General features: G+C 41.3%; 1 protein-coding gene across 1 annotated transcript in view; it reads right to left on the bottom strand.

The window, feature by feature from the left end:
- LOC139416754 (probable phospholipid-transporting ATPase IIA) overlaps window positions 1-26,397 on the bottom strand; it is a 39,542-nt gene that overhangs the window by 11,192 nt on the left and 1,953 nt on the right. The window contains exons 2-21 of the mRNA XM_071165795.1: window positions 21,856-22,000; window positions 16,480-16,593; window positions 16,236-16,344; window positions 14,304-14,362; window positions 12,535-12,586; window positions 11,231-11,325; window positions 10,979-11,059; window positions 10,739-10,814; window positions 10,224-10,300; window positions 9,839-9,999; window positions 9,454-9,596; window positions 8,645-8,757; window positions 7,573-7,782; window positions 4,531-4,692; window positions 3,810-3,902; window positions 3,532-3,615; window positions 2,291-2,461; window positions 1,933-2,031; window positions 549-638; window positions 59-203 (exon numbers count right to left, since the gene is read on the bottom strand). Coding sequence (XP_071021896.1) covers window positions 59-203; window positions 549-638; window positions 1,933-2,031; window positions 2,291-2,461; window positions 3,532-3,615; window positions 3,810-3,902; window positions 4,531-4,692; window positions 7,573-7,782; window positions 8,645-8,757; window positions 9,454-9,596; window positions 9,839-9,999; window positions 10,224-10,300; window positions 10,739-10,814; window positions 10,979-11,059; window positions 11,231-11,325; window positions 12,535-12,586; window positions 14,304-14,362; window positions 16,236-16,344; window positions 16,480-16,593; window positions 21,856-22,000 — 2,279 coding nt within the window. The remainder of the gene's footprint in view (window positions 1-58; window positions 204-548; window positions 639-1,932; window positions 2,032-2,290; window positions 2,462-3,531; window positions 3,616-3,809; window positions 3,903-4,530; window positions 4,693-7,572; window positions 7,783-8,644; window positions 8,758-9,453; window positions 9,597-9,838; window positions 10,000-10,223; window positions 10,301-10,738; window positions 10,815-10,978; window positions 11,060-11,230; window positions 11,326-12,534; window positions 12,587-14,303; window positions 14,363-16,235; window positions 16,345-16,479; window positions 16,594-21,855; window positions 22,001-26,397) is intronic.

The raw sequence follows: 26,397 nt of genomic DNA, 5'->3' as shown, positions 1-26,397 counted from the left end.
CAATAGAGAAAGGCTAGAGAATAGAGAAAGGCTTGGGGCTGACACTGGGCAGACTCACCTACAGCACAGGTGAGTTTGCCAGTGCGCTCCTGCAGCAGGCGGACTATCTGGGCCTTCTGGGTCGGAGCACAGCGACAACACACCACGGCAGGACACTGACATGCCAGCTCCATAAACTCATACTCATAGAACTTCAGACACACCTGCAGGAGAAGCAGAGAAACAGACGAGGGTTGAACAACCACCGGGGCCAACGACCAACTGTGGGGATGTCTGGATCTTTATCATTGATATAGACTCCTTCCTCAACGTCTGTTACATTTATCTAGGCAGTTGTCAATTGAGACTCAAAACAATGCAGCAGTGTGAATGGATAAGACTCAACACTGGCTGACGTTTCTCAAGTGTCTCAGTTAGACTTTAACCAATGTTAGACTGACTATTACCAATACCACAGATACCACCAAAGGCCTCTTCAGTAACAGTGCTTTGGTTTGGTTTACACAGATAAGGTAAAGTATTCAGAGTGAGGACGGTGTTTAGCTTACCTCCAGTGAGTCCCCTGATATGACCAGAGCACAGTCGTGTTTCCTCCTGAAAGCGTTGAGCTCCAGATGGGCCTCTCCTCGTGTCGTCACCTAGGACCACAGACAGTACATGGCTTACCATCATGTCAGAGACACACAGATAGCTATCTAACCCACAGCAGCAGGAGTAGCTGCTCTCCTGACTGCAACTGTCAACCACACTCTAGATTAGCATCAGGGTGAACTGATCAACTGACAAATGTTGAACATATGTAAGGTGTGAAACCATAAGGACGACCAGGACATGAACCCACTAATACATGGCTGATTTTGTGGATTTATATAGACTACTATTTCTAATGAAATATGGAGGTTGATTGTGTGGACATTACAATAGGGCAAATTGTCTAACCTAAGGTCCATATTAAGAAGAAAACATCCCATAGTTTCTGCAACTGTGTCAAACTTATATGTGGACTCGGAATTCCAAAAATGTGGAACTGGAAATGACAACAAGACATAAATATGTCAACCAATGTTATGCACTGGTATGGCTATAATCCTCTCAAATTGCGTGTTCATACGTCAAGTCATCAACCCAGTGCCATTTGTGTCGAACCAGGAAGCCAATAGCAGATGCCTTGGCTATTGGACCACTCAACAGTCACAGCCCCTGCCTGCCCTCCTCTGCTGGGAGAAGCTAAGGTATTGTTTTCATGCTGTGCCAGCCATTGTTATCCTCTTCCAGTAACAATTGTTGTACGCAAGTCCTAAACTTCCTATGGCAGGCAAGCTTTTTTGCAACTGGACGAAGGCCAAAAGGGAAGTCAACAGACTATCAAAGCAATTGTGCTGTTTGAGAGCTAAGCCTGCAAAACAAATTAGAAAGTTAGGTTCTCTGTCTGTGTTCCCTCAGGAAGTGGTTCAGCTGGTACTCACAGGCCTGTTTCCAGACCTGGGGTCAAATAGCATTTAAAAATTATTCAAATATATGTACTATAAGTGTTTGTTTTAGACTGCCTGTAGTGCTAGTCAAGCACAGCTTAAGTATTTGAAACAATATCAAATAGTATTTGAACCCAGGTCTGGAAGGCTCTGGTCTGGTTGACACTGGCTTGAATGCTTATTCTTGTGAGAGGTGATTTATTGTTGGGCCAGCCAAATAGCCAGCGGATCCAGGCTGGGCTTCATGGCTGGGGGACTACATAAGCACAGCTATGGGCCTTCACCACACAGAGGATGGATGTCCGCATGAGGTCAGTGCAGACGACAGGAAACTGTGGATGTTCCGATGAACTAGGAATGACCCCTTATGCTAAAGCAATTTATTCAAATTCACAATAAACATTATATTGAAAGTGCAGTGGTTGAACAGAAAAATGCCCTCTAGTGCTTCTCCACTCACCGAATTAAAGATGTGGATTTCCTGGTTGCGGGTCACCAGATGAGCATTCTTAGCCGTGCACGTGGCTGTTTCCAGCTTATCTCCAGTTAACATCCACACCTACACAGGTAAAACAGTTTTAAAATGACATTTCTGTGTGATTAATACGTTTTACATTTCTTATCCACATTCAAACAATGACACAACACATAACAACAGTTTCAGAGGGCATAAAGCCCAGGGATAAATAAAGTGTATTGAAAAAAAGTATGAAAATGTATGCACTCTGGATAAAGCGTCTGCTAAATGACTAAAACGTCAATGTAAAATGTATTGAAGTGAATTGTTGCTAAGGCCGTCTACCCCACTGCCCCCTGACCTTGATGCCTGCATTACGTAGGATCTCCAGGGTGGGCCGTACGTCAGCCTGCAGTTGGTCCTCCACCCCTGTCAAACACAGCAGCTCCATCTCCATCTCCAGGCTCTCGATCACCGTGGCAACCTTCAGAGACCGGTCGTGCACACTCAGCTTGGCCTGGACATATCGGGCCTGTGGAGAAAGTAACGAGAGAAATGTGGTGAATATATTTGGATTGTGAGACATTATCCGAATATAGCATATTGGAGTTTAGCTAGTTTGATTTATTAACTGTCAAACATACAAAATCGTCAAATGTAACATGTTTTGGAAGGAGCAAGTAAATGTCCAGCAGTCTCCAGCTCAGAGGAGATAAAGCAAAAAGCTATCTGAGTGACTCACTCAAGAACACAAGATCTATGCGTGAGTCACCACCGCCCACCAGCCAGCTCTCACAATTATACACTCAGGCAATGGGCCTGGTGGGGCTGCAGGGGAGACACTGCCCATCTGCCCGCCCTCCCACCCTGCATTGAGAATGGGAGTGTGTGTGTGTGTGTGTGTGTGTGTGTGTGTGAGAGAGAGAGGGATATCCGAGTATCAAACAACACACTTGACATCTTAAGAACAATGGCGAGTATCTGTGGAAACTATTTTGTTTTTGTATTTGTTGTTGTTGGTTTGTTGTTGGCAGGTAGGTAGGCTACCTAGCAGATATAAAAGACTTGAAAGGACATGACAACTCCAAGACAACACCTGGAAAGAGTGTATTTTGTGTAGGACGATAAACAAATTAGTGCTATATTGTCATCCAACACAAATGTACATTTCTGTAATCTCATAAGGAGTGGCACTAATACTAATAATACACTGGTAAAGTAAAAACAACACATACAGAGGGAGGTGCAGCAACTAGTAAATTCATGTCATTGTAAGAATATTACCACACCTGGTTTCACAAACCCAGACGTTGATCAAAAGGAATTTCCCTTCTATTTATGACACTATGTGGATGTGCTCAAACCACGATGGATACCCTAAGCTTCAGCCTCACTAATGACTTTGCCAAATGGCTATGACACACTGAAATGTCAAGGTCGCTAACGGTGGGCTTGGTTACTCAGGACAGTCAATTAATTCTCCATCTAAACATCCTCCTCCTTCTGTTGGCTTGGGTTAAGGCACAGTCCCATACTCTATGGAACAACGTGACGACAGTTACATTGAAGCTCGACCAAAGATAGAGAGGGCATGCTACCAACCTCAAAGTCTTGGTACTGTTCCTCTGTTAGAGACTTTTTGGAAACGACCAAGACCCTCAGGCCTTCCCTGGCCATATTTCCACACTGGAAGAAAGAGCAAAAGTAACACCAAAACATTAATATCAGAACGTTCAAACATACACAAGGACTGAACCTTCCCAAGAAAGGGAAAATTGACAGCAACACCATAAAGATGACCACAACACACTATAATCAATTCATGGTGGTCATTTATTAAAACTAAAATGACGTGTTTTAATAGAGGAAACCAAAAATACCTCTTCTTCCAGCCAATCATTATACTGGACGATGCCTGCCATCACTACGTCTGCACCCTTCATGTAGAAGGTTATTTCTCCTGTAGACTCATCCTATAAAACAGACCATTCACTGTCATTACCTTCATTCAATGCTTGACAAACAGAAATTAAGAAAAACATTCACATCAATCAATAAGTTGGAATGTATGTGTAGAGATGCACATAAAGGATTAGTTTATTATTGTTGGTTGGTTGGATGGTGGATAGAAAGGGAAACTTATTTTGGTGTTAATGTTCACAAGGGGTCCAAACATGTCTGAAAATATTTTCTTGAGGAAGCCAAGTTTAATGACAGCCTTCCTAAAGTAGAGTTTTACCAGGTCTATCCAAGCCAACAACAATAGTTAGTCATGCAGACAGCACAGAGACTTAGTCATCGGAGTTCATAGCAGGGTCAAGTCTGTCTTAGATCAGCCTATGTCTTGATAGATAAATGGATCAATGCTCAGGATCAAAAGCCATAAAATGTATCTTAAAAAAGAGCAGTTGGTCCCAAACAGTTGGCCCTACTGATATCAGCTATACAATGGATCTGTTGGCCGGCAATCAAGCAAAATACAAATGATCTTCCACAATACATTAGATCAGCTGAGGAAAGCATACACCTCTGGCAACTGTAAAGGGATGACTCAAATTAGAATTTTCAAATCAAATTCATATCCTAGTCAGCAGCACTCACTCGAACTATGATTCCCATTCGCTTGCTAACATAGGTGAAAGGGAATATCTGTAGGATGGTGAAGTTCAGGATCTGTCCACTAGGAGTCCTCAGCTGCATGGAGTTCTGGTCCCGTCCGACCAGGGTCAGACCCACACTCTCTGTCCATTGCACCAGCGAAACCTAGCAACAGTTTGGTGAATGGGTGGTTATAAAAATACATACATTTGATAAGGTAAAATGAGAAAGGACTGTTTTAGCATGAAATGGGTTCATCTTGGTTAACCCAGAACTGAAGTATTGCGTAATTGGTCAGATAGTCAATGAAGTTCTGGGTCCATAGTGTTAAGAGAAGAGATAGAATGAGCGGATCCGGAATGAAAAGCACCAACCTCTCTCTTTACAATTTACAGGCAAGTCTTTGGGCCAAATGTCCCCTCTCCTTCCAAAATTCAAAAGATGCTAACACCTGCAAAATCATGATTTGTACCAAATAATCAGTGACGAAAAACCCAAGCACTGGAACTAATGCTGCTGATTTCACACATCCCGTTGTATCATGACAGATCTACAGTACCATTTATGTTTACGTAGTCTTTTCACAAGAGATTAACATGATGTACCTTTTCACAGGACAAATGAAAGAACAGGAAATATAAATCTGAGTAGCACATCAAAGAGCACAGCTCTACTTCAGCTCAAATCAATAATAAAAGCATTTTCTGCACTCAAGAGTATTGATTGACAAACTAGGAAGACAATTTTAAAAGACAATGCCACATGTTGTTTCTGGTCTCTTTTGAAGGGCACATGATGATAATGCCAAACAGACGACATTTGGAATGATTGAAAGAGTCACTTTTTTCAGAAGTTATTTTTCCCAATAACTTCCAGAAACACAATTCATCCCCCATGCCTACACTGACCGGTCTCTAATTTCAATCTCAGATGGACAGGAAGAGGCATCAATTGGACCCTAAACACTTCCAAAGTCCGGTCCCAAACCAAGCCTCTTCCAGCTAACAAACAATACTTATTTTATGCTAATATTTGGCCTGGGGCTATGCTTGGCTAATGGTAGTCTTGAGCTGAACTCCATAATGATCAACAAAGCTCTGACTACCTTGTGTGTTGGTCATACAAGTTGGGGAGAATGAGGTGTTTGACTTAGTCATGGTAACATTAGTAAGGCTACATTCACTATGGAGATGAGCAGTGAATCGGCCTCCAACCCAACAGCACCACCTAGTCATGGGAATGTCTAGGATTTAATTGAGCTGGATCTGCTACTGGCAAATATCTGGAGTCAAAACCACAGCTTGGCAGAAGCTAAAATTCTTATTGGCCCTGCTTGGAAGTATAACCCTCAGGAAATACTTTATACTCTGCCTTTTTTTTATAAGAACACACTTCTCTTGAGTCGATATCACAATCAATATATTAGACATAATACATATGATATACTAAATAAGCAGATGTAAAAGCACAAGTTTTGGAATAATATCTCCACACAACAACCAGGACTATTCATTTTGATTTCATTAAAAAATGGGTTATATCTGCCAAACATGTACAGGTAACTGCCAAATAAAGAAAACACTTGAGTAAATGAGGGATACAAAGTATATTCAAAACAGGTGCTGCCACACAGGTGTGGAATTAACATCCCATCATGCTTAGAGTGATGTATAAAAATACTGGGCAGGCCCAGTTGCCCATTACTTTGTCTACCATGGTTAGAAGAAGAAATCTCAGTGACTTTGAAAGAGGGGTGATTGTTGGGGCACGTTTGGCAGGAGCGTCAGTGACGAAGACTGCTCAACTTGCTGATGATTCACGATATGCCATAGCCGTCTCAGTCTCCAGATCTCAACCCAATTGAACACTTATGGGTGATTCTGGAGCGGCGCCTGAGACAGTGTTTTCCACCACTATTAACAAAACACCAAACTATGGAATTTCTTGTTGAAGAATGGTGTTTCATACCTCCAATAGTGTTCCAGACACTTGTAGAATCTATGCCAAAGTGCATTGAAGCCGTTCTGGCAGCCCTAACAAGACACTCAGTTGGTATTTCCTTTATTTTGGCAATTACCTATATCACATCCAACAAAGCAAGTTAGATAAATGGCTTACGATTATAAACCATGCATGCAACTGCCACTGACATTGTGACCACTACCACCGGCAACCAACAGTCAACACCATATCTATATATAGACTTCCTGAGAAGCCATAGGAAAGCAAACTGAATTTGAGCCAAGATCATATCAAGCGGATACAATATACCTGTTTTATCAATTGCAAAAACATTCAATCAAGAAAGGGAATAGCAACACATTGACTTATATTGTAACCTGTGAGAAATCTTGGAACAGGCCAGGAGCTTCAAGACTCATACATATTTGCGAGAGAAAAAAAAATATGCTTGTATTGCATGAAGTTGAGCATACAATAAGCCACAGCTCACCATAAAAACAAAAGCTGTGGGCCATATCAAAGTATCTAATACTAAGGTAGGAGATTCAAAGAGGGAATAGGTTAGCTGAAATCCAATAGACAGGGGAGCACATTAAGGAAATGTGTATTTACACTACGGGAAATGGATCAAGGTGAATTCCTCCTCAGCCTTCTTCCTGGACTTCAAATGATTCATAGCGATCAATGACATAGCTAGGTACACGTGTCATTTGTCTCCTCAAGGTTTCCTTCAAAGGCAGCAGGCAGCAGTTAGTCCACGGCAACAACTGCTAAGGGTTCAAACTTCAAAATCATTTGAAGAGACCCTCTCCATCATTTAACTTGGACTCTATTATTCTACTGTCGCAATACCTAGTAACAATTCCCTTTAACCTTCCTGAGGGTGTTGAGTAGACAACTCACATTTTTCCCATGCAATTTTTTGTATATGTTGGTCTACTGTATCTTTAACAAAAAACAATATTATAACCTCGCAGAGCAAATGTCAACTGTTAATTAATTATTTGTATAAAACACTAACAACCCCTGGTTGCTATATTTTTGGACAGTTATGTCTAGTAGTTAGGGTGAGCCGTTGTGTACCTCGTCTGGGCTGGCAGCCTGGTAAACCCTACAGGTGTCCTCATAATGCTGCTCTGCTTCGGCCTGGTCCGTCACGCCGTTGGCCTCGTACGCGGGCGTCACACAGTGCACCAGGGCGATGGCCTTCACCGCCTCATGCACACGGCTGCTGATGGTCTTACGAACCTTAGTGGCCGCCGGAACTCTGGATGCTGGGAGGTCATGAGAGGGCTGTGGGGTGGAAGGTGCAGAAAAGAAAAGTTAGCCGACTGAGTTGGAGCATCTGTCTACCTGCAAGGTTTTCAATAATTAGTAGAGCGTTTTTTAATAATAAACTTTTTTTCTCAGCCATGGATTGACAAACAGTCATCACATAAATAAATTATTTGTGGGGAATATATACTGTAATGTATATATACAGTACATGTACCTGTGAGCTGCCTTATTCAGTAACTATGGCAATAAAGTATATGGAATATATGCGTTTTGTAGTGCTAAAACAACACTTCTCTGAACTTACTCAGTTCTAAAATGACTACTAACCAAGTCATTTAACTAATCCTACCCTATTCATTCATACCAACCACAGAAAGTAAACACAACCAGGTGTGTAACAAAATAAGAAATATGAACAATTAGCTTTAGCATCTTGCTGCTGCTATTTTTAGGCTGGGGGTTGTGTTTCCACAGGGGTTAATGGTGGAGTCATTAAACTAGGGCAGGTCAGTGCTAGTGGGCTCTGGGGCTAGTGGCTAATCCGGTTTCCTTCTCCACTAACCTCTGGTGTCAAAGGGACAAAGAATGTCATTAGGGGTCAGGAAGCATTCAGCCAAACAATAATCACTTAGCTGATATGCTGTCCAAAAGATATGCCCTAAAGACAAGGGTTGTTATTGGTTTTCACACAGAATTCTTTTGAGTTTTCAAGCATTGACTGTCTCACCAATTAGTAATTCATTGCCCACAGCCCATATGGACAGATGCAAAGCCACAGGTCTACATAGAGAGTTTGGCAATTGTCGTTTCTGTCAATGACGCTCTATGTGCGCCACAACTATCTCAATATGGCTCAGTGGTGATGGTTATTGTTTACCTGTGTGTAGGCACTAAACACGTGGCTCTGCACCTCGTCCATGGAGTCCATTCCATAGGCCACCGTTCCAAGATGGAGGCGACGGAACACCATCTCATTCTGGGTAAGAGTCCCTGCATCAAACACATAACCACAATTTATACTATGTGTAGCATTTCTACTGATCAAGAGGTTATTTGCACTGGTGTCAGAAGTGTTGGAAGCGAGATGGAAGTGTTAAAATGATTATAATAATTTAAAAATAGTGATTTTTAAACACAGTCACACTATGATCTACAAGTCAAGTATCTTTCCATGCTGTCAGTGTCCTGACTGTCTTCACACTTTAAAAGCCCCCCTCTCTGTAGCTAGTATTTCAGGATGACCTGAGAAGCCCCTACAGCACCTACATTAGACTGACCTTTGACCCCTAGGCCTCATCGCCCTGATCATGGACAGGCTTGCCCTAGCACTCATAATGAACATAACCTTAGCAAATCTTCAACACTATCAACTCTCATATGACAGACTGACATGTTGGGGCAATGTCCTCTTCTGACTACTAAAACAAGATACAGGCATTTGGCATTGTCTTATATTGTAGCACTAGCCACTACTCGTCCTGTGCACTACAACATTTAGCAGTTTTCTGCAAACCTTGTACTTTACTGTCATGTTTTATTACCATAGTTACATATTATGTGAATTGACTAAGCTGACAGTTTATGGAGGCACTCTTACCTCTTAAGCTCAACACAGAGTCCACAGCTACGATAGTCCGGCAGTCAATAATTACATATTTATGTATATAAACCACAAAAGTAGCAGACCTGTTTTGTCAGTGAGCAGGTAGGAGATGCGTCCCAGTTGTTCAGGTATAGTGCTGGCCCTGACCACCGTACCAGGGATCTTAGAGTCTCTTCTGATCATCCAGCTGAACACCATCTTACCCATGTCCAGGTTCACACGCAAGCTGGATAGACAAAGTTCACATTTTATTCATTTAATAAAATGTGGATATTAATGGGTTTAGGTTGTCCATCAAACATGCTTATAAGGATATGTAGAAACAATTAAGCAAGGGTAGATTTTATGTAAATGTAGGCCTCAACTGAAAATACCAACTTTTGGTCTTAAACCTGCTGTTAAATGTTGTTAAATATGCATTTATTAATTGCTCATTTAAATTAAATAGAAAGTGTGTTAAACTCCTACCTGATGGGGACAATGTTGGAGAAAAGCAGCAGGAAGCGGAAGATCTGCAGATACCAACGGCCGGCAAAGTGTTGGAGGGCCACCATGACCAGAGACACCACCACCAAAGCCCCAAACAGGATCTTGGTTAAACAGTTCACTTCCAGGTCAAATAGGCCAACCTACAAGAGATGATAAATGAGAATGACATCAGGCAGTACACGTCAAAACACTCTAAACACAATATTATGGAACAACTGTTGAAATGATATGATTATTTGAGTATTGGTAGTGGTTTACTTTACAGTACATAAATTGACCAGGGTATTTTCTTTTTTTAAGACTCTTGCATGAGTTCATGTACTAAAGGAAAGCGTCATGTGCAGGATGTTTGACATTAATATACCTTGTGCCTTGGGTCTGAGGTGTTCATCACACTCCGGAGTTCCTTGCCTGTGTAAATAACTACTCCTACCACAGTGCCTACAGAGACAGAACATTCAAGTAATGGACTGAAACTTTTAAACTGACAAGTTTCGAATCATAAACCATACCATATAATAAAGCATGTAGAAGACTTCCCTTGATGTGAATGCATGTTTTGAAATGTATAATGACAGTAGTACATGAGAGTTTGCCAATTTGCCAAATGACTACCGTATGCTATATACAGTAGGTTAGACTCTGAAATCTCCATGTAGTGTTTTTTCCCTTTAGGGAAACGTTGTCTTTTATGGTTAACTACCCCAAACTAGTTTTAAATCATCAGCACATCAAGCGTGGACGAAGTAATGCCCCATCACTGCTCTAGCAATAGATGGAGGGAGAGAGGGATGGAGGAAGGGCTGGTACTGCTTCCTTTCATGTTTTAGCTGCTTCAGTGGAGAGAAAGAGCACACCACTGGGGGAGTTGGTATTTACCAGAGGCGATGACAGTGCTGGCCCAAAGGGTATTCTCAATACTGAGACTCTCATTGACTGGAGGGTCTCCATCCTCCTAAAGCACAGCACAGAGGACACAAAACACAGACAGAGTATGGAACATTACTCCATGAAAACAGAAAGTCCTTCATCAAAGTTCACTATATATGGTGGCAATTGTCTTTATGCATGTCTTAAACAAGAAAAGTAAAATATAATTGTTCAGGCCCTAACACTCACCCTGGTGAAAGTGCCAATAAAGTTGTGGATGTCAATGTTTGGTTCCTCTGCATACACATAGGATCTGATCTGGAGAAGATCCTGGAGGAGCAATCACAACATGGTCACTTATCAATAAGCAATAAAAATTCCAAGAACATCCCCCAAAAACATGAGATGTGGCATTACTTTACTACATTTTTCTGCAGTCAGTGCAGTGCCAACATCGTATTCTACTAAAAGATAGATCAGCCATCTGGTCTGGTGACTCACAGCAGCAGTGGGCAGCCTCTGAGTACAGGCCACTGGGTGGCGTAGTTTCCAGTCCGTCTCTCCGTCCAGTTGGTCAGTACGCAGGAAGCAGGAGCCTAGAACAAGGCAGAAGTGAGGAAAATAACTGATCCAGAATGGAGTCAGACACCTCTAGGGGGCACCGTTGTGTAGGCTTTAGAGATTGCAGAAGCGTTCAGAGTTATAGGGCCTCCATGGTACAAATAACTACATTCTGTCCATCTAAAAAACAAAATGTGTTACCCTATGTAAAATAACGATAATTTACAAACTCGTAAATTTTGTCACATGCGTCAACTTCTAGTATTCTTTTATTTGGTGCATCCTTCATCCCCTCTATCTTTCAACATAAACATATCTTACCAAATGACTTACTGCAAAATAGTGCTCAAATATGAATGGTGCCCAACTGCACATTACTCTGGGGATCAACAAGAAAGTGAAGAGGTATCCATGCCAACCCAACCCTCATCCCCCCACAGCCTCCAGTAACTCCAGTTCCTCCTGGTCTGCGTCATCCTGCCTGCCTGTCTATAGCTCAGACCACTGGGCCTAGCTAGCCTCTTCATAATTGACCTAATGGCCTCCATGTGTCAGAGAGATAACCAACTAACCACTATTTCCAGTAAAATAAACATGTTGTTTTTCCTCCCCCCACAGGAAAGCACAACCACAAATAAGCATGCTTCATCTAGTTTGTTTTACTCCAAATCAAGATAATAAAAGTGTAAGGTTGTCGTACTCCAAATGTTTTATTGCATGTTTCCGATGGATCCTAACAGCTGCTAGTTATCGAGGGGGTGGTGGTGTACTTGTTTAGAAAACAACAAGCCTGGTGAAGATGGCATTGTTTTGCATGGGAGCAATTCATTCTGTTTCTGTCACCACTCTTTCAAATCTCATCCAATAACACATTTGTTTATTCAGATTAGGCTCAGTCTTTGTACCTTGGTTCCCCAGTTTTCTCTTTGCATTTTATATATGTTCTTTCTATTCTACACTCTGCCTGTCTTGAGGATTTTCCTTAGGAATTAACTTGCAATTTAAAAGACAAAAATGGTCAGGGGAAATGAATGGACCATGCTTCTTCTGTCTTCTACCACAACCCGTCCCCCCCAACCACCACTTTGAACGATAGCCTACTGGACCCAATTACAATTTAGACATTGTTGCACTTCCTGTCCTGGCTCTAGGCTAATCCCTTCACCTCACCACCCTTTTTAAACATGCCATTACCCTAACTATCCTGTTTTGGAGATTTGAATGAATGACCAGCAGATGTTTACCATTTCTTTCAGAGGTCCTTAAGAAGATCATGTCAGCAGGAACTCGCTGGTTCTACAAAGGCAGAAATAAAGAAAAACACGACTTCAACTTGCATCCTGTTCTTCTAAACCCCCCCCTATAACTATGGACGTTCAGACTTTTGCTTTAATGTGCTACATTACCTGCATTCAGCTAGTCACAATAATAATCCCTGCAGCAAATCATCCAGCCTTACCCTGAATAGGAGCCTGACCAGGCTTTACACTCTGTTTGACCCAGACTCCACTGTGACTGAATCCTGGTCAGCGTAATTGGAAGATGAATTCTCAACACTATTTAAGTTGACAGATTTCAAAACATTGAGTTGGACATTGATTATTTTAAGTGGTCGATGGGTTTAATAAAGATTCACTGTGGCACTTCAGATCCATGCGGTGGTACACATTTTGAATGTTATTTAAAAAAATATATGTTTTAACAGATTTCAAAATCAGAAGATCATAACAATTCAGAGTTCGATTTACTTTCAATGTCTGTCTCCTCGGTCATGGATAAAAAAATCGACAATGCATAAAGAGAACAACGTGTGACCTATCCTTCAAAGACTCCCAGAATCCACTCTTTCTACAGTAGCCAGTAAAAAATACTGTTAGGAGTTGGAATGTCTATTAGAATTACTTAAGATACTTTTAACAACATAGTGGTGGCAGGTAGCCTAGCGGTTAGAGCATTGGGCCAATAACCGAAAGGTCGCTAACTCGAATCCCCAAGCTACAAGGTGAAAAATCTTTTGAAGTGCCCTTGAGCAAGGCACTTAACCCTAATTGCTCCAAGGTCCCTGTTGATAATGGCTGACCCTGGCCATGACCCCACTCCAAGGGGGAGTTGGAATATGCAAAAAAAATCAATTCCACACATGCATATAATACATACTTGTACATGTGAAATAGGACAAATATAACCTACTAAATTATATTTTATTATAATGTTACCAGTGATGATGCCATTTGTGACGCTAATTTGAATGGCACAATTGATTGCCTTGTTTTAACTTTCCCACATGGATATGACAACTTAATGGCGTTTTAAGTGAACTATCTGGTAAGAATGCATTGGTATTTTCTGGGTGGTCTATATCCTACTAATCTCGGCTAACCCAGAACTTTAATCTTGCGTAATTGGTCAGATGCTCGATTAAGTTCTGGGTCCATACGTGTTAAGAGATAGAAAACAACGAGCAGAACCGAAATGAAGAGCTCCACCCTCTCTCTTTGCAAGTTACGGGCAAGTCTTTGGGCCAAATGTCCCCTCTCCTTCCAAAATTCAAAAGATGCTAACACCTGCAAAATCGTGATTTGTCCAAATAACCAGTGATGAAAAACCCAAGCACTGGAACTAATGCTGCCGATCTCACACATCCCGTTTTATCATGACAGATCTACAGTACCATTTATGTAGCCTGTCCACGAGAGATTAATATCTTACAAGTGTTGCTTAAAAAAGTTGTCAGTGTCATCAATAATCCAAATGTCAAATGTTTGGTTTTCTGATCCAATTAAGTTAATTTAAAGTTTGTGTCAGTTACGTCTGCATTGAGCTTGACAGACTCAAGCTCAGAAACATTGATCACAAGATTACAAAATCTTTAACTCCTTTCACCTCAAGTCACCAGTCTAGCAGATTAACAGACCAATCATTATTTGTCATATTTGGCAACTTTGCTATCCTGTTATGTAGTTTGCCTAATACATTGATGCAGTTGAGGCGAAATCTATAAAGTGATTCAAACCTTTTCCACGATTATAAGGTCTCCAACTTGAATGCCACTACTTTTCACCTTCACAGTGCCTGAAATAAAAACAAATGTAAAATGAATATTCAATAAGCATTTTCAGATTGCAGAATGTTGAGTTGACTAAATTCAGTTTGAAAATCATAATGGTATTGTTGTTAGATCAGAAATGAATGATGAATGTTGTTTTATGGACATTCCATTCCTCTTAGGAGAGGAAGAATAGAGTAAAACAACCCAAACAAGTACAAATCTAAAACATCCATGTAAACATTCACATGGCTCACACAGGTTTTTTATGGAAGTGCGACATCCTGGTACCATTAACGTCACTCAAAGACACTGTTAAAACACTAGTCTTCATTCTCCCTACTTCTCTTCTCATGGCCCATACATACAGAAACACTATTCAGCTCACTGTTTACGCCAAACTGTCTCCTCCAGGTTACCTTGCAAATGTAGACAACTGTTGTTGTAGATTTCCTTCCACTAAATGTGGGGGGGAAAGTAATTTTCCATGTAGGCCTTCAGATCTGAAAGAATGTTGGGAAGGTGGGGGGAGTTGAGCCTTTTCTCTCATTCCATTTGGAATGAACAGGCAAAATTGTTTGGAGCGGGTCACTCACCCTTGACCTTTGCTGTGACCTCATGCTTTTGCATATGTAATACATTAATATTGCTATGCATTTAGGTTTATTGGGCTTGAAAACCCATTCTGTTTCACTTGGTTTTATTATCTGAGTTTAGTCTACTTTATACACAAATCTGCTAACACAAACTAAACTTTCCCAATAAGCTTCAGAAATAATTGGTCAGAAGTCAAAATACTAAGGAGAAAGAAACTACTTTAAAATTATGAATCATACATTCCTACAGGATGATGCAAAAATCCTTGGTGGACGACTGACATCAAAACATAAATTAACAGCATGTTTTGCTCTTGAGTAGCTACTTTCTCAAAGCAAAACAATCTACAGGCATTTAATGCCATTATCTCTCACACCCTGTGCAACAAGACAAGCCACTGAGGCCACTATCATGGAAGCAACCATTTATTGTGTTTATTGATAAAACAAGCTGCCAGATCAAAGGGGAAAAGTGATGAAAACCACAAGAGGTCTCCAGGTTTTTATTGCTAGTAGCACTTTATTCCAAGCCCTCTTGTGTACACTTTTACATCACTGCTTTGAATTAGCCATCACTCCCCTCCCACCCAGGACCCACTCCCCTGTCAGCTTAGACAGGACCGGACCAAGCTCATACAGTTATAACTGGATTGGAGACCAGGGTTGGGGTTAATTCCAAAAATTCAATTCAATTCCCTCTCCCAGGAAATTCCATTTCATTCAAATTCCAAGTCAGTCTTTGCATTCAGAGGTAATTAAATTCCTCTCAATTTCAATGTTAGGTAAATTCCAATAATTCAATATTATCGCTAACAATTCCAATTAGAACTAAATTCCCTCCGGCTTTCAGGCTGATCATGTCACTGTTCAGACTGCCTCACTATATGGGAAATATAGAAATACAAGTTAAAATAAATCTTGCAATCAACTTTTGATTCTAAATGTATTAATTCCATTCACTGGGAAATCCAATTCAAGTCAATTCCAAGGATTAAATGTGTTTACAATTCCAATTCAAACAGTCCAAACAGTCTAAATCCAATACTATTTCAATTCCATAACATGAAGATTGTTGAAATTCGAATTCAAGAATTTAACTGGAATTTCAAATTAAATTTGAATAGACCCCAACTCTATTGGAGACACCCACTATTCAGGTACTTGTATTATACTGAATAGAAGCATCAGAAAACTACTGTAGGTCATTAATTGGTTGGAGTGGTTACATTGGACCTGTTTATAAAACATATTTATGTTGTTGTTTATTCTTCTTATTGGGTACCAACTGCAAACAAAATCTTACCTCTTATTGAGAGCTTGCTATATATCTGTGAATTCACTTCTTTGTCTCGACAATAACATCTGATCTCTTCAACTGCTTCTCTCAAAATGGTAATAATCAAAACAATTCCCTGAAATACAAAAATATAAGACAAACCTTCTAAATGTGTAAATTTACAACAAGTATCTTGTTTTAAAGCAAGTGATTGATGGATCATGTGAATACTTGATGCTATATTACTTTGACAAAATGCTACACTGCTTACCAAAGGAACCCAGTAGGTGTACAGAGCACCTAGCCTGAGCTCATTGACAAACTGAGAACAGGCCAGGAGCAGAAAGTATAAGTTGAAGAAGTACTTGAACTGATTAAACAGCACCTGAGAAAACAAAACAGAACAATATGATTTCACATAAATCAGCCAACCACAAATATGTACAGTGCCTTGCGAAAGTATTCGGCCCCCTTGAACTTTGCGACCTTTTGCCACATTTCAGGCTTCAAACATAAAGATATAAAACTGTATTTTTTTGTGAAGAATCAACAACAAGTGGGACACAATCATGAAGTGGAACGACATTTATTGGATATTTCAAACTTTTTTAACAAATCAAAAACTGAAAAATTGGGCGTGCAAAATTATTCAGCCCCCTTAAGTTAATACTTTGTAGCGCCACCTTTTGCTGCGATTACAGCTGTAAGTCGCTTGGGGTATGTCTCTATCAGTTTTGCACATCGAGAGACTGACATTTTTTCCCATTCCTCCTTGCAAAACAGCTCGAGCTCAGTGAGTTTGGATGGAGAGCATTTGTGAACAGCAGTTTTCAGTTCTTTCCACAGATTCTCGATTGGATTCAGGTCTGGACTTTGACTTGGCCATTCTAACACCTGGATATGTTTATTTTTGAACCATTCCATTGTAGATTTTGCTTTATGTTTTGGATCATTGTCTTGTTGGAAGACAAATCTCCGTCCCAGTCTCAGGTCTTTTGCAGACTCCATCAGGTTTTCTTCCAGAATGGTCCTGTATTTGGCTCCATCCATCTTCCCATCAATTTTAACCATCTTCCCTGTCCCTGCTGAAGAAAAGCAGGCCCAAACCATGATGCTGCCACCACCATGTTTGACAGTGGGTATGGTGTGTTCAGGGTGATGAGCTGTGTTGCTTTTACACCAAACATAACGTTTTGCATTGTTGCCAAAAAGTTCAATTTTGGTTTCATCTGACCAGAGCACCTTCTTCCACATGTTTGGTGTGTCTCCCAGGTGGCTTGTGGCAAACTTTAAACGACACTTTTTATGGATATCTTTAAGAAATGGCTTTCTTCTTGCCACTCTTCCATAAAGGCCAGATTTGTGCAATATACGACTGATTGTTGTCCTATGGACAGAGTCTCCCACCTCAGCTGTAGATCTCTGCAGTTCATCCAGAGTGATCATGGGCATCTTGGCTGCATCTCTGATCAGTCTTCTCCTTGTATGAGCTGAAAGTTTAGAGGGACGGCCAGGTCTTGGTAGATTTGCAGTGGTCTGATACTCCTTCCATTTCAATATTATCACTTGCACAGTGCTCCTTGGGATGTTTAAAGCTTGGGAAATCTTTTTGTATCCAAACCCAGCTTTAAACTTCTTCACAACAGTATCTCGGACCTGCCTGGTGTGTTCCTTGTTCTTCATGATGCTCTCTGCGCTTTTAACGGACCTCTGAGACTATCACAGTGCAGGTGCATTTATACAGAGACTTGATTACACACAGGTGGATTGTATTTATCATCATTAGTCATTTAGGTCAACATTGGATCATTCAGAGATCCTCACTGAACTTCTGGAGAGAGTTTGCTGCACTGAAAGTAAAGGGGCTGAATAATTTTGCACGCCCAATTTTTCAGTTTTTGATTTGTTAAAAAAGTTTGAAATATCCAATAAATGTCGTTCCACTTCATGATTGTGTCCCACTTGTTGTTGATTCTTCACAAAAAAATACAGTTTTATATCTTTATGTTTGAAGCCTGAAATGTGGCAAAAGGTCGCAAAGTTCAAGGGGGCCGAATACTTTCGCAAGGCACTGTATGTACATTAGTGGCATTATAATACACTGCTCAAAAAAATAAAGCAAACACTTAAACAACACAATGTAACTCCAAGTCAATCACACTTCTGTGAAATCACTCTCCACTTAGGAAGCAACACTGATTGACAATAAATTTCACATGCTGTTGTGCAAATGGAATAGACAACAGGTGGAAATTATAGGCAATTAGCAAGACACCCCCAATAAAGGAGTGGTTCTGCAGGTGGTGACCACAGACCACTTCTCAGTTCCTATGCTTCCTGGCTGATGTTTCAGTCACTTTTGAATGCTGGCGGTGCTTTCACTCTAGTGGTAGCATGAGACGCAGTCTACAACCCACACAAGTGGCTCAGGTAGTGCAGCTCATCAATGCGAGCTGTGGCAAGAAGGTTTGCTGTGTCTGTCAGCGTAGTGTCCAGAGCATGGAGGCGCTACCAGGAGACAGGCCAGTACATCAGGAGACGTGGAGGAGGCCGTAGGAGGGCAACAACCCAGCAGCAGGATCGCTACCTCCGCCTTTGTGCAAGGAGGAGCAGGAAGAGCACTGCCAGAGCCCTGCAAAATGACCTCCAGCAGGCCACAAATGTGCATGTGTCTGCTCAAACGGTCAGAAACAGACTCCATGAGGGTGGTATGAGGGCCCGACGTCCACAGGTGGGGGTTGTGCTTACAGCCCAACACCGTGCAGGACGTTTGGCATTTGCCAGAGAACACCAAGATTGGCAAATTCGCCACTGGCGCCCTGTGTTCTTCACAGATGAAAGCAGGTTCACACTGAGCACAGGTGAGACGTGACAGAGTCTGGCGATGCCGTGGAGAACGTTCTGCTGCCTGCAACATCCTCCAGCATGACCGGTTTGGCGGTGGGTCCGTCATGGTGTGGGGTGGCATTTCTTTGGGGGGCCGCACAGCCCTCCATGTGCTCGCCAGAGGTAGCCTGACTGCCATTAGGTACCGAGATGAGATCCTCAGACCCCTTGTGAGACCATATGCTGGTGTGGTTGGCCCTGGGTTCCTCCTAATGCAAGACAATGCTAGACCTCATGTGGCTGTAGTGTGTCAGCAGAACCTGCAAGAGGAAGGCATTGATGCTATGGACTAGCCCGCCCGTTCCCCAGACCTGAATCCAATTGAGCACATCTGGGACATCATGTCTCGCTCCATACACCAACAGACTGATTACACCACAGACTGTCCAGGAGTTGGCGGATGCTTTAGTCCAGGTCTGGGGGGGAGATCCCTCAGGAGACCATCCGCCACCTCATCAGGAGCATGCCAGGCGTTGTAGGGAGGTCATACAGGCGCGTGGAGGGCCACACACACTACTGAGCCTCATTTTTACTTGTTTTAAGGACATTACATCAAAGTTGGATCAGCCTGTAGTGTGGTTTTCCACTTTCATTTTGAGTGTGACTCCAAATCCAGACCTCCATGGGTTGATACATTTGATTTCCATTGATCATTTGTGTGATTTTGTTGTCAGAACATTCAACTATGTAAAGAAAATATTTCATTCATTCAGATCTAGGATGTGTGATTTTAGTGTTCCCTTTATTTTTTTGAGCAGTGTATATGCACGTGACAAGATATTGATCACTAAGGGTTCAGTTGAGACAAAAATAGGCTTATAGTTTCAGACATATCCACACACAAACACACATTCTAATATACAGTACCAGTCAAAAGTTTGGACACACCTACTCATTCAAGGGTTTTTTATTTATTTGGACTATTTTCTACATTGTAGAATAATAGTGAAGACATCAAAACTATGAAGTAACGCATATGGAATCATGTAGTAAACCAAAAAGTGTTAAACAAATCAAAATATACTCTATTTGAGATTCTTCAAAGTAGCCTATCTTTGCCTTGACGACAGCTTTGCACACTCTTGGCATTCTCTCAAACAGCTTCATGAGGAATGCTTTTCCAACAGTCTTGAAGGAGTTCCCACATATGCTGAGCACTTGTTGGCTGCACTCTGCGGTCCAACGCATCCAAAACCATCTCAATTGGGTTAAGGTCGGGTGATTGTGGAGGCCAGGTCATCTGACGCCAGCTCTGTTACTCAAACTCTGTGAAGCATTTATGTGGGCTGCAATCTGAGTTGCAATTAACTTTATTGAACTTATCCTCTGCAGCAGAGGTAACTCTGGGTCTTCCTTTCCTGTGGATGTCCTCAAGAGAGCCAGTTTCATCATAGCGCAAGGTGGTTTTTGCGACTGCACTTGAAGAAACTCTTCAAGAAAGTTCTTGACATTTTCTGCATTGACTGACCATCATGTCTTAAAGTAATGATGGACTGTCGTTTCTTTTTGCTTATTTCAGATGTTCTTGCCATAATATTGACTTGGTCTTTTACCAAATAGGGCTATCTTCTGTATACCACCCCTACCTTGTCACAACACAACTGATTGGCTCAAACGCATTAAGAAGGAAAGAAATTCCACAACTTTTAACAAGGCACACCTGTTAATTTAAATGCATTCCAGGTGACTATCTCATGAAGCTGGTTGAGAGAATGCCACAAATGTGCAATATTGTCATCAAGACAAAGGATGGCTACTTTGAAGAATTTGTTTAACACTTTTTTTGGTTACTTCATGATTCCATGTGTTATTTCATAGTTTTGATGTCTTCACTATTATTCTACAATGTAGAAAATAGTAAAAATAAAGAAAAAATGGGAATGAGTAGGTGTTCTAAAACCTTTGACTGGTACTGTATATATGATATATCTCAACACAGACGGACATCAACTTTTCTAGTGCCACCCACAGTCAAGTATAGATTTAACAGTCTCACATAGCTGAATTTCATTACTACCAATGTGCAAGATTACTACAAAGGGAAAGTTTGTGTTCTCTCATTGCTACTGTGAGTAATTTCCTCAACTACTGACAGGTGACAGTGAACACTCACACAACAAGAATAATGTGTTGATTTGAGAATGTGTGGATTTGCAATGCAAAAAAGGACTGGTCTTCTTGTTTTTCCTATTTTTAATGCATGACTTAATATCCAAAAAAGGCAATGTTTAAGACTAGATAATGTTTGAAAACCAAATTCATATGAAAATTAAGCTCAGAAAATCAGAAAGTGAAAAAAATGTTCCTTACTATTCTTGCCGTGGTTTAGCTTTAATTAGAGACTCAACAACTACAGTAGAGGCACACTAGTATATACGGCACAGCCTAACATGAGTGCTCATTTAATTAGAATCAGTGTCCACCAACCCCCTATTCGAATCTATGGGGTCAGCTCTACTGCTCACTCTCCACTTTGCCACTAAACCGCTAACTTCACTTTGCCACTAAACCGCTAACTTCACTTTGCCACTAAACCAATAACTCCACTAAACCAATAACTCCACTAAACCAATAACTCCACTAAACCAATAACTCCACTCTGCCACTAAACCAATAACTCCACTCTGCCACTAAACCAATAACTCCACTCTGCCACTAAACCAATAACTCCACTTTGCCACTAAACTAATTCCGGCTTGTTGTGTTGTGAATGAGGAGCAGATGGCGGTTGCTTGGTTGACCCGGAGTACCTGACACTCACCCCTGGGAGGAAGGTGAAGAAGTTGTACTTCTGGTTGTTAATGACGTTCCGGGGGTACCTCTGCTCCCTCTTCTCTGGGTGGCCCAGCCACACCGTCCGCGGCCGGAAGTCCCCCATGCCGCAGCACCGAGACCACGGGCAGCACCTGAGGAACACCAGTGTAGTTCATCATTAGGGCTAGTTTCCTGGACACAGGTTAAGCTTACTCCTAGACCTGTACATCACAAAGAGTCTCAGGGTGGTGCAGATGTAGGATCAGTCTTGCCTTTTTATTCATAATGAGTATATGGACAGGGGGGGACAGATCAACACTCCTACTCTGAGATGCTTTTGAACACTGGCCCTAGACTAAAAACAATGCTCAATGAAGAAATTCCAATACAATGCTTTTTAGTCCATGACTAGGAATAATCTGTGTCCGGGAAACTGGCCCTTTTAGAGTTTTTCTCACTGAAATGCCACCACAACAATATGTAAATACTACAGTTGAAGTCAGAAGTTTACATACACCTTAGCCAAATACACACTCAGTTTTTCACAATTCCTGACATCTAATCCTTGTAAAAAAAGTCCCTGTCTTAGGTCAGTCAGGATCACCACTTTATTTTAAGAATGTGAAATGTCAGAATAATAAGAGAGAACGATTTATTTCAGCTTTTATTTCTTTCATCGCATTCCCATTGGTTCAGAAGTTCACATACATGCAATCAGTATTTGGTAGCATTGTCTTTAAATTATTTAACTTGGGTCAAACATTTTGGGTAACCTTCCATAAGCTTCCCACAATAAGTTGGGTGAATTTTGGCCCATTCCTCCTGACAGAGCTGGTGTAATTGAGTCAGGTTTGTATACCTCCTTGCTTGCACACGCCTTTTCAGTTCTGCCGACAAATTTTCGATAGATGAGATCAGGGCTTTGTGATGGACACTCCAATACCTTGACTTTGTTATTCTTAAGCCATTGGGCACAACTTTGGAAGTATGCTTGGGGTCATTGTCCATTTGGAAGACCCATTTGCGACCAAGCTTTAACTTCTTGACTGATGTCTTGAGATGTGGCTTTAATATATCCACATAATTTTCCCCACTCATGATGCCATCTATTTGGTGAAGTGCACCAGTCCCTCCTGCAGCAAAGCAGCACCCCCACAACATGATACTCCCACCCTGTGCTTCACAGTTGGGATGGTGTTCTTCGGCTTGCAAGCCTCCCCCCTTTTCCTCCAAACATAACGAGGGTCATTATGGCCAAACAGTTCTATTTTTGTTTCATCAGACCAGAGGACATTTCTCCAAAAAGTACAATCTTTGTCCCCATGTGCAGTTGCAAACCGTAGTCTGGCTTTTTTATGGCGGCCTTTCAGGTAATGTCGATACAGGACTCGTTTTACAGTGATTATAAATAGTTTTGTACCGGTTTCCTCCAGCATCTTCACAAGATCCTTTGCTGTTATTCTGGGATTGATTTGCACTTTTCGCACCAAACTACATTCATCTTTAGGAGACAGAACGCGTCTCCTTCCTGAGTGGTATAACAGCTATGTGGTCCCATGGTGTTTATACTTGCGTACTATTGTTTGTACAGATGAACGTGATACCTTCAGGCATTTGGAAATTGCTCCTAAAGATGAACCATACTTGGAGGTCTACAATTTTTTTATCTGAGGTCTTGGATGATTTCTTTTGATTTTCCCATGATGTCAAGCAAAGAGGCACTGAGTTTGAAGGTAGGCCTTGAAATACATCCACAGCTACACCTCCAATTGACTCAAATTATGTCAATTAGCCTATCAGAGGCTTCTAAAGCCATTACATCATTTTCTGGAATTTTCCAAGCTGTTTAAAAGGCACAGTCAACTTAGTGTACGTAAACTTCTGACCCACTGGAATTGTGATACAGTGAATGAATGATAGATTATTTCACTTGTCATTTTTCCAAAAATTGTTTACAGACTTGCGTCATGCACAATGTAGATGTCCTAACCGACTTGCCACCTACGGTGGTGAGGAATGCTTCAGTCAAGCAATAGGGCCATAGAGGTGGGTCCTGAGTCAGTAAATATTGGCATCATGTGTTAGGCAGCAAGGCCCTAGTTTCATACACCCTTGAACAAAATATTCCACTTCATCTAAGCAAGCAGCCAGCACGTAACCTAACCTTATGGCTTGACATGTGTCACAATGTTCAGATCAAATATTGTATACATATTCTAGATACTAATTACTTGGATAATGAATCACTGACTGTGGATGAAGTGAGAAATGTAACCCCTTCTAATTCCAAAAATAGGAAGCTGTGTTCAAATTACAGCTGACTGCTTGCTACAAATTGGATAAATGCAGAACCTAATTTTTCAAGATATTTAGTATAATGAAGTTACCCTTCCAGATGTGCGAGAAAACAACTTCAGAAAAGTCCCCTCTGTATTGGAGTTAGGCGAAATGTCAAAGCATGTCAAAATTATTCATATTGAAATAAAATAAGACATACTGCTCACTTCCACAAAAGATGGAATATGTGAACCAATGAGGTTTACGTTAAGAAGTCAAGCTACAGTAGGCCTACTTTATTTTAAAAAGGAAATATTACATTTCAAGAACACATATGGAGCTCCAAGGAAACGGAGGACAATCCCCTTTAGTGAATTTCAAAAAAATAAAAACAGTGAAACATTAAAAAGTTATCCTTTTTAGATAAAACTACACTAAATATATTCACGTCACCAAATTATTGATTAAAACACACTGTTTTGCAATGAAAGTCTACAGCAGCCTCAACAGCACTCTGTAGGGTAGCACCATCGTTTAGCCAGAGGAGAACTAGTTTCCGTCCTAGCTCTGGGTACATTGACTTTAATACAAAATCTAGGAGGTTTTGTGGTTCTCTCCCCCTACCAGTCACAGTACTTATGACAACTTCCGGAGGACGCCCTCCAACCTATCAGAGCTCATGCGGCATGAACTGACATATTGTCCACCCTATCAAATGAACAGAGAATTAATCTAGTAATTGAATCAAAGAGAGACAATAGTTTACTTTTTTTTTTACAAATGAATTTCTTCAAAAATGAAGGAGAAGCAAGAGAGGAGAGCTAGCTATATTTAGTTGTATTTTTGATTAACTTTCCCGAATGCAGCCAGCTAGTTTAGCCTTCTCAAATAGAGAGGAATGCTATGTTAGCTAGTTGGCTAACTAACACAGGAACTCTTCCAAGTCAAGGTAAGCTTTAGGTTTTATTAATTTATTGCCACAAATTTGATTTGTCACATGCGCCCAATACAACAGCCACTTGATTGGATGTTCAGGAGTCTTATGGCTTTGGGGTAGAAGCTGTTCAGTAGCCTCTTGGACCTAGACTTGGAGCTCCGGTACCGCTTGCCGTACGGTAGCAGAGAGAACAGTCTATGACTAGGGTGGCTGGAGTCTGACAATTTTTAGGGCTTTCCTCTGACACCGCCTAGTATAGAGGTCCTGGATGGTAGGAAGCTTGGCCCCAGTGATGTACTGGGCCGTACGCACTACCCTCTGTGGTGCCATGCGGTCGGAGGCTGAGCAGTTGCCATACCAGGCAGTGATGCAACCCGTCAGGATGCTCTCGATCGTGCAGCTGTAGAACCTTTTGAGGATCTGAGGACCCATGCAAAATATTTTCAGTCTCCTGAGGGGGAATAGGTTTTGTCGGGTCCTCTTCTTCAAGGAACTTGAAGCTCTCAACCTGCTCCACTACAGCCCAGACAACGAGAATGGGGGCATTCTCAGTCCTCATTTTCCTGTAGTCCACAATCATCTCCTTGTCAAGATCACATTGAGGGAGAGGTTGTTGTCCGGTCAGGTCATTGACCTCCTTCCTATTGGCTGTCTAGTCATTGTCGGTGTGTCATCGGCAAACTTAATGATGGTGTTGGAGTCGTGCCTGGCCATGCAGTCATAAGTGAATAGGGAGAACAGGAGTGGACTGAGCATGCACCCCTGAGGGACCCCAGTGATGAGGATCAGCGTGGCTGGTGTGTTGTTACCTACCCTTACCAACTGCTTGCTGCTGACTGTACTTGCATGATTGTAGTGGATTTACTAATGTGTTTGTTCTAATAAGGCTGTAATGTAACAAAACCTGAAAAAGTCAAGGGGAATGAAGGCTATTCCATGAGAGAAATTGCAAAGAAACCGAAGATCGCTGCTCCTTTCTACTCCCTTCACAGGAGTAGTACACAGCGTTGTATGAGATCTTCAGTTTCTTGGCAATTTCTCGCATGGAATAGCCTTCTGTTCCCAGAACAAGAATAGACTGACGAGTTTCAGAAGAAAGATCTTTGTTTCTGGACATTCTGAGCCTGTAATTGAACCCACAAATGGGCCTATGTATGCCTATGTAGATATATGATTAGAAATCAGCCGTTTCCAGCTACAATAGTCATTTACAACATTAACAATGTCTACACTGTATTTCTGATCAGTTTGATGTTATTTTAATGGACCAAAAATATATATATATATTTAAAAAACAAGGATATTTCTAAGTGATCCCCAAACCTTTGAACAGTA

The sequence above is a fragment of the Oncorhynchus clarkii genome, chromosome 9, assembly GCF_045791955.1.
Source record: "Oncorhynchus clarkii lewisi isolate Uvic-CL-2024 chromosome 9, UVic_Ocla_1.0, whole genome shotgun sequence".
Classification (NCBI taxonomy): domain Eukaryota; kingdom Metazoa; phylum Chordata; class Actinopteri; order Salmoniformes; family Salmonidae; genus Oncorhynchus; species Oncorhynchus clarkii.
This window is presented reverse-complemented; position numbering and strand designations above follow the sequence as displayed.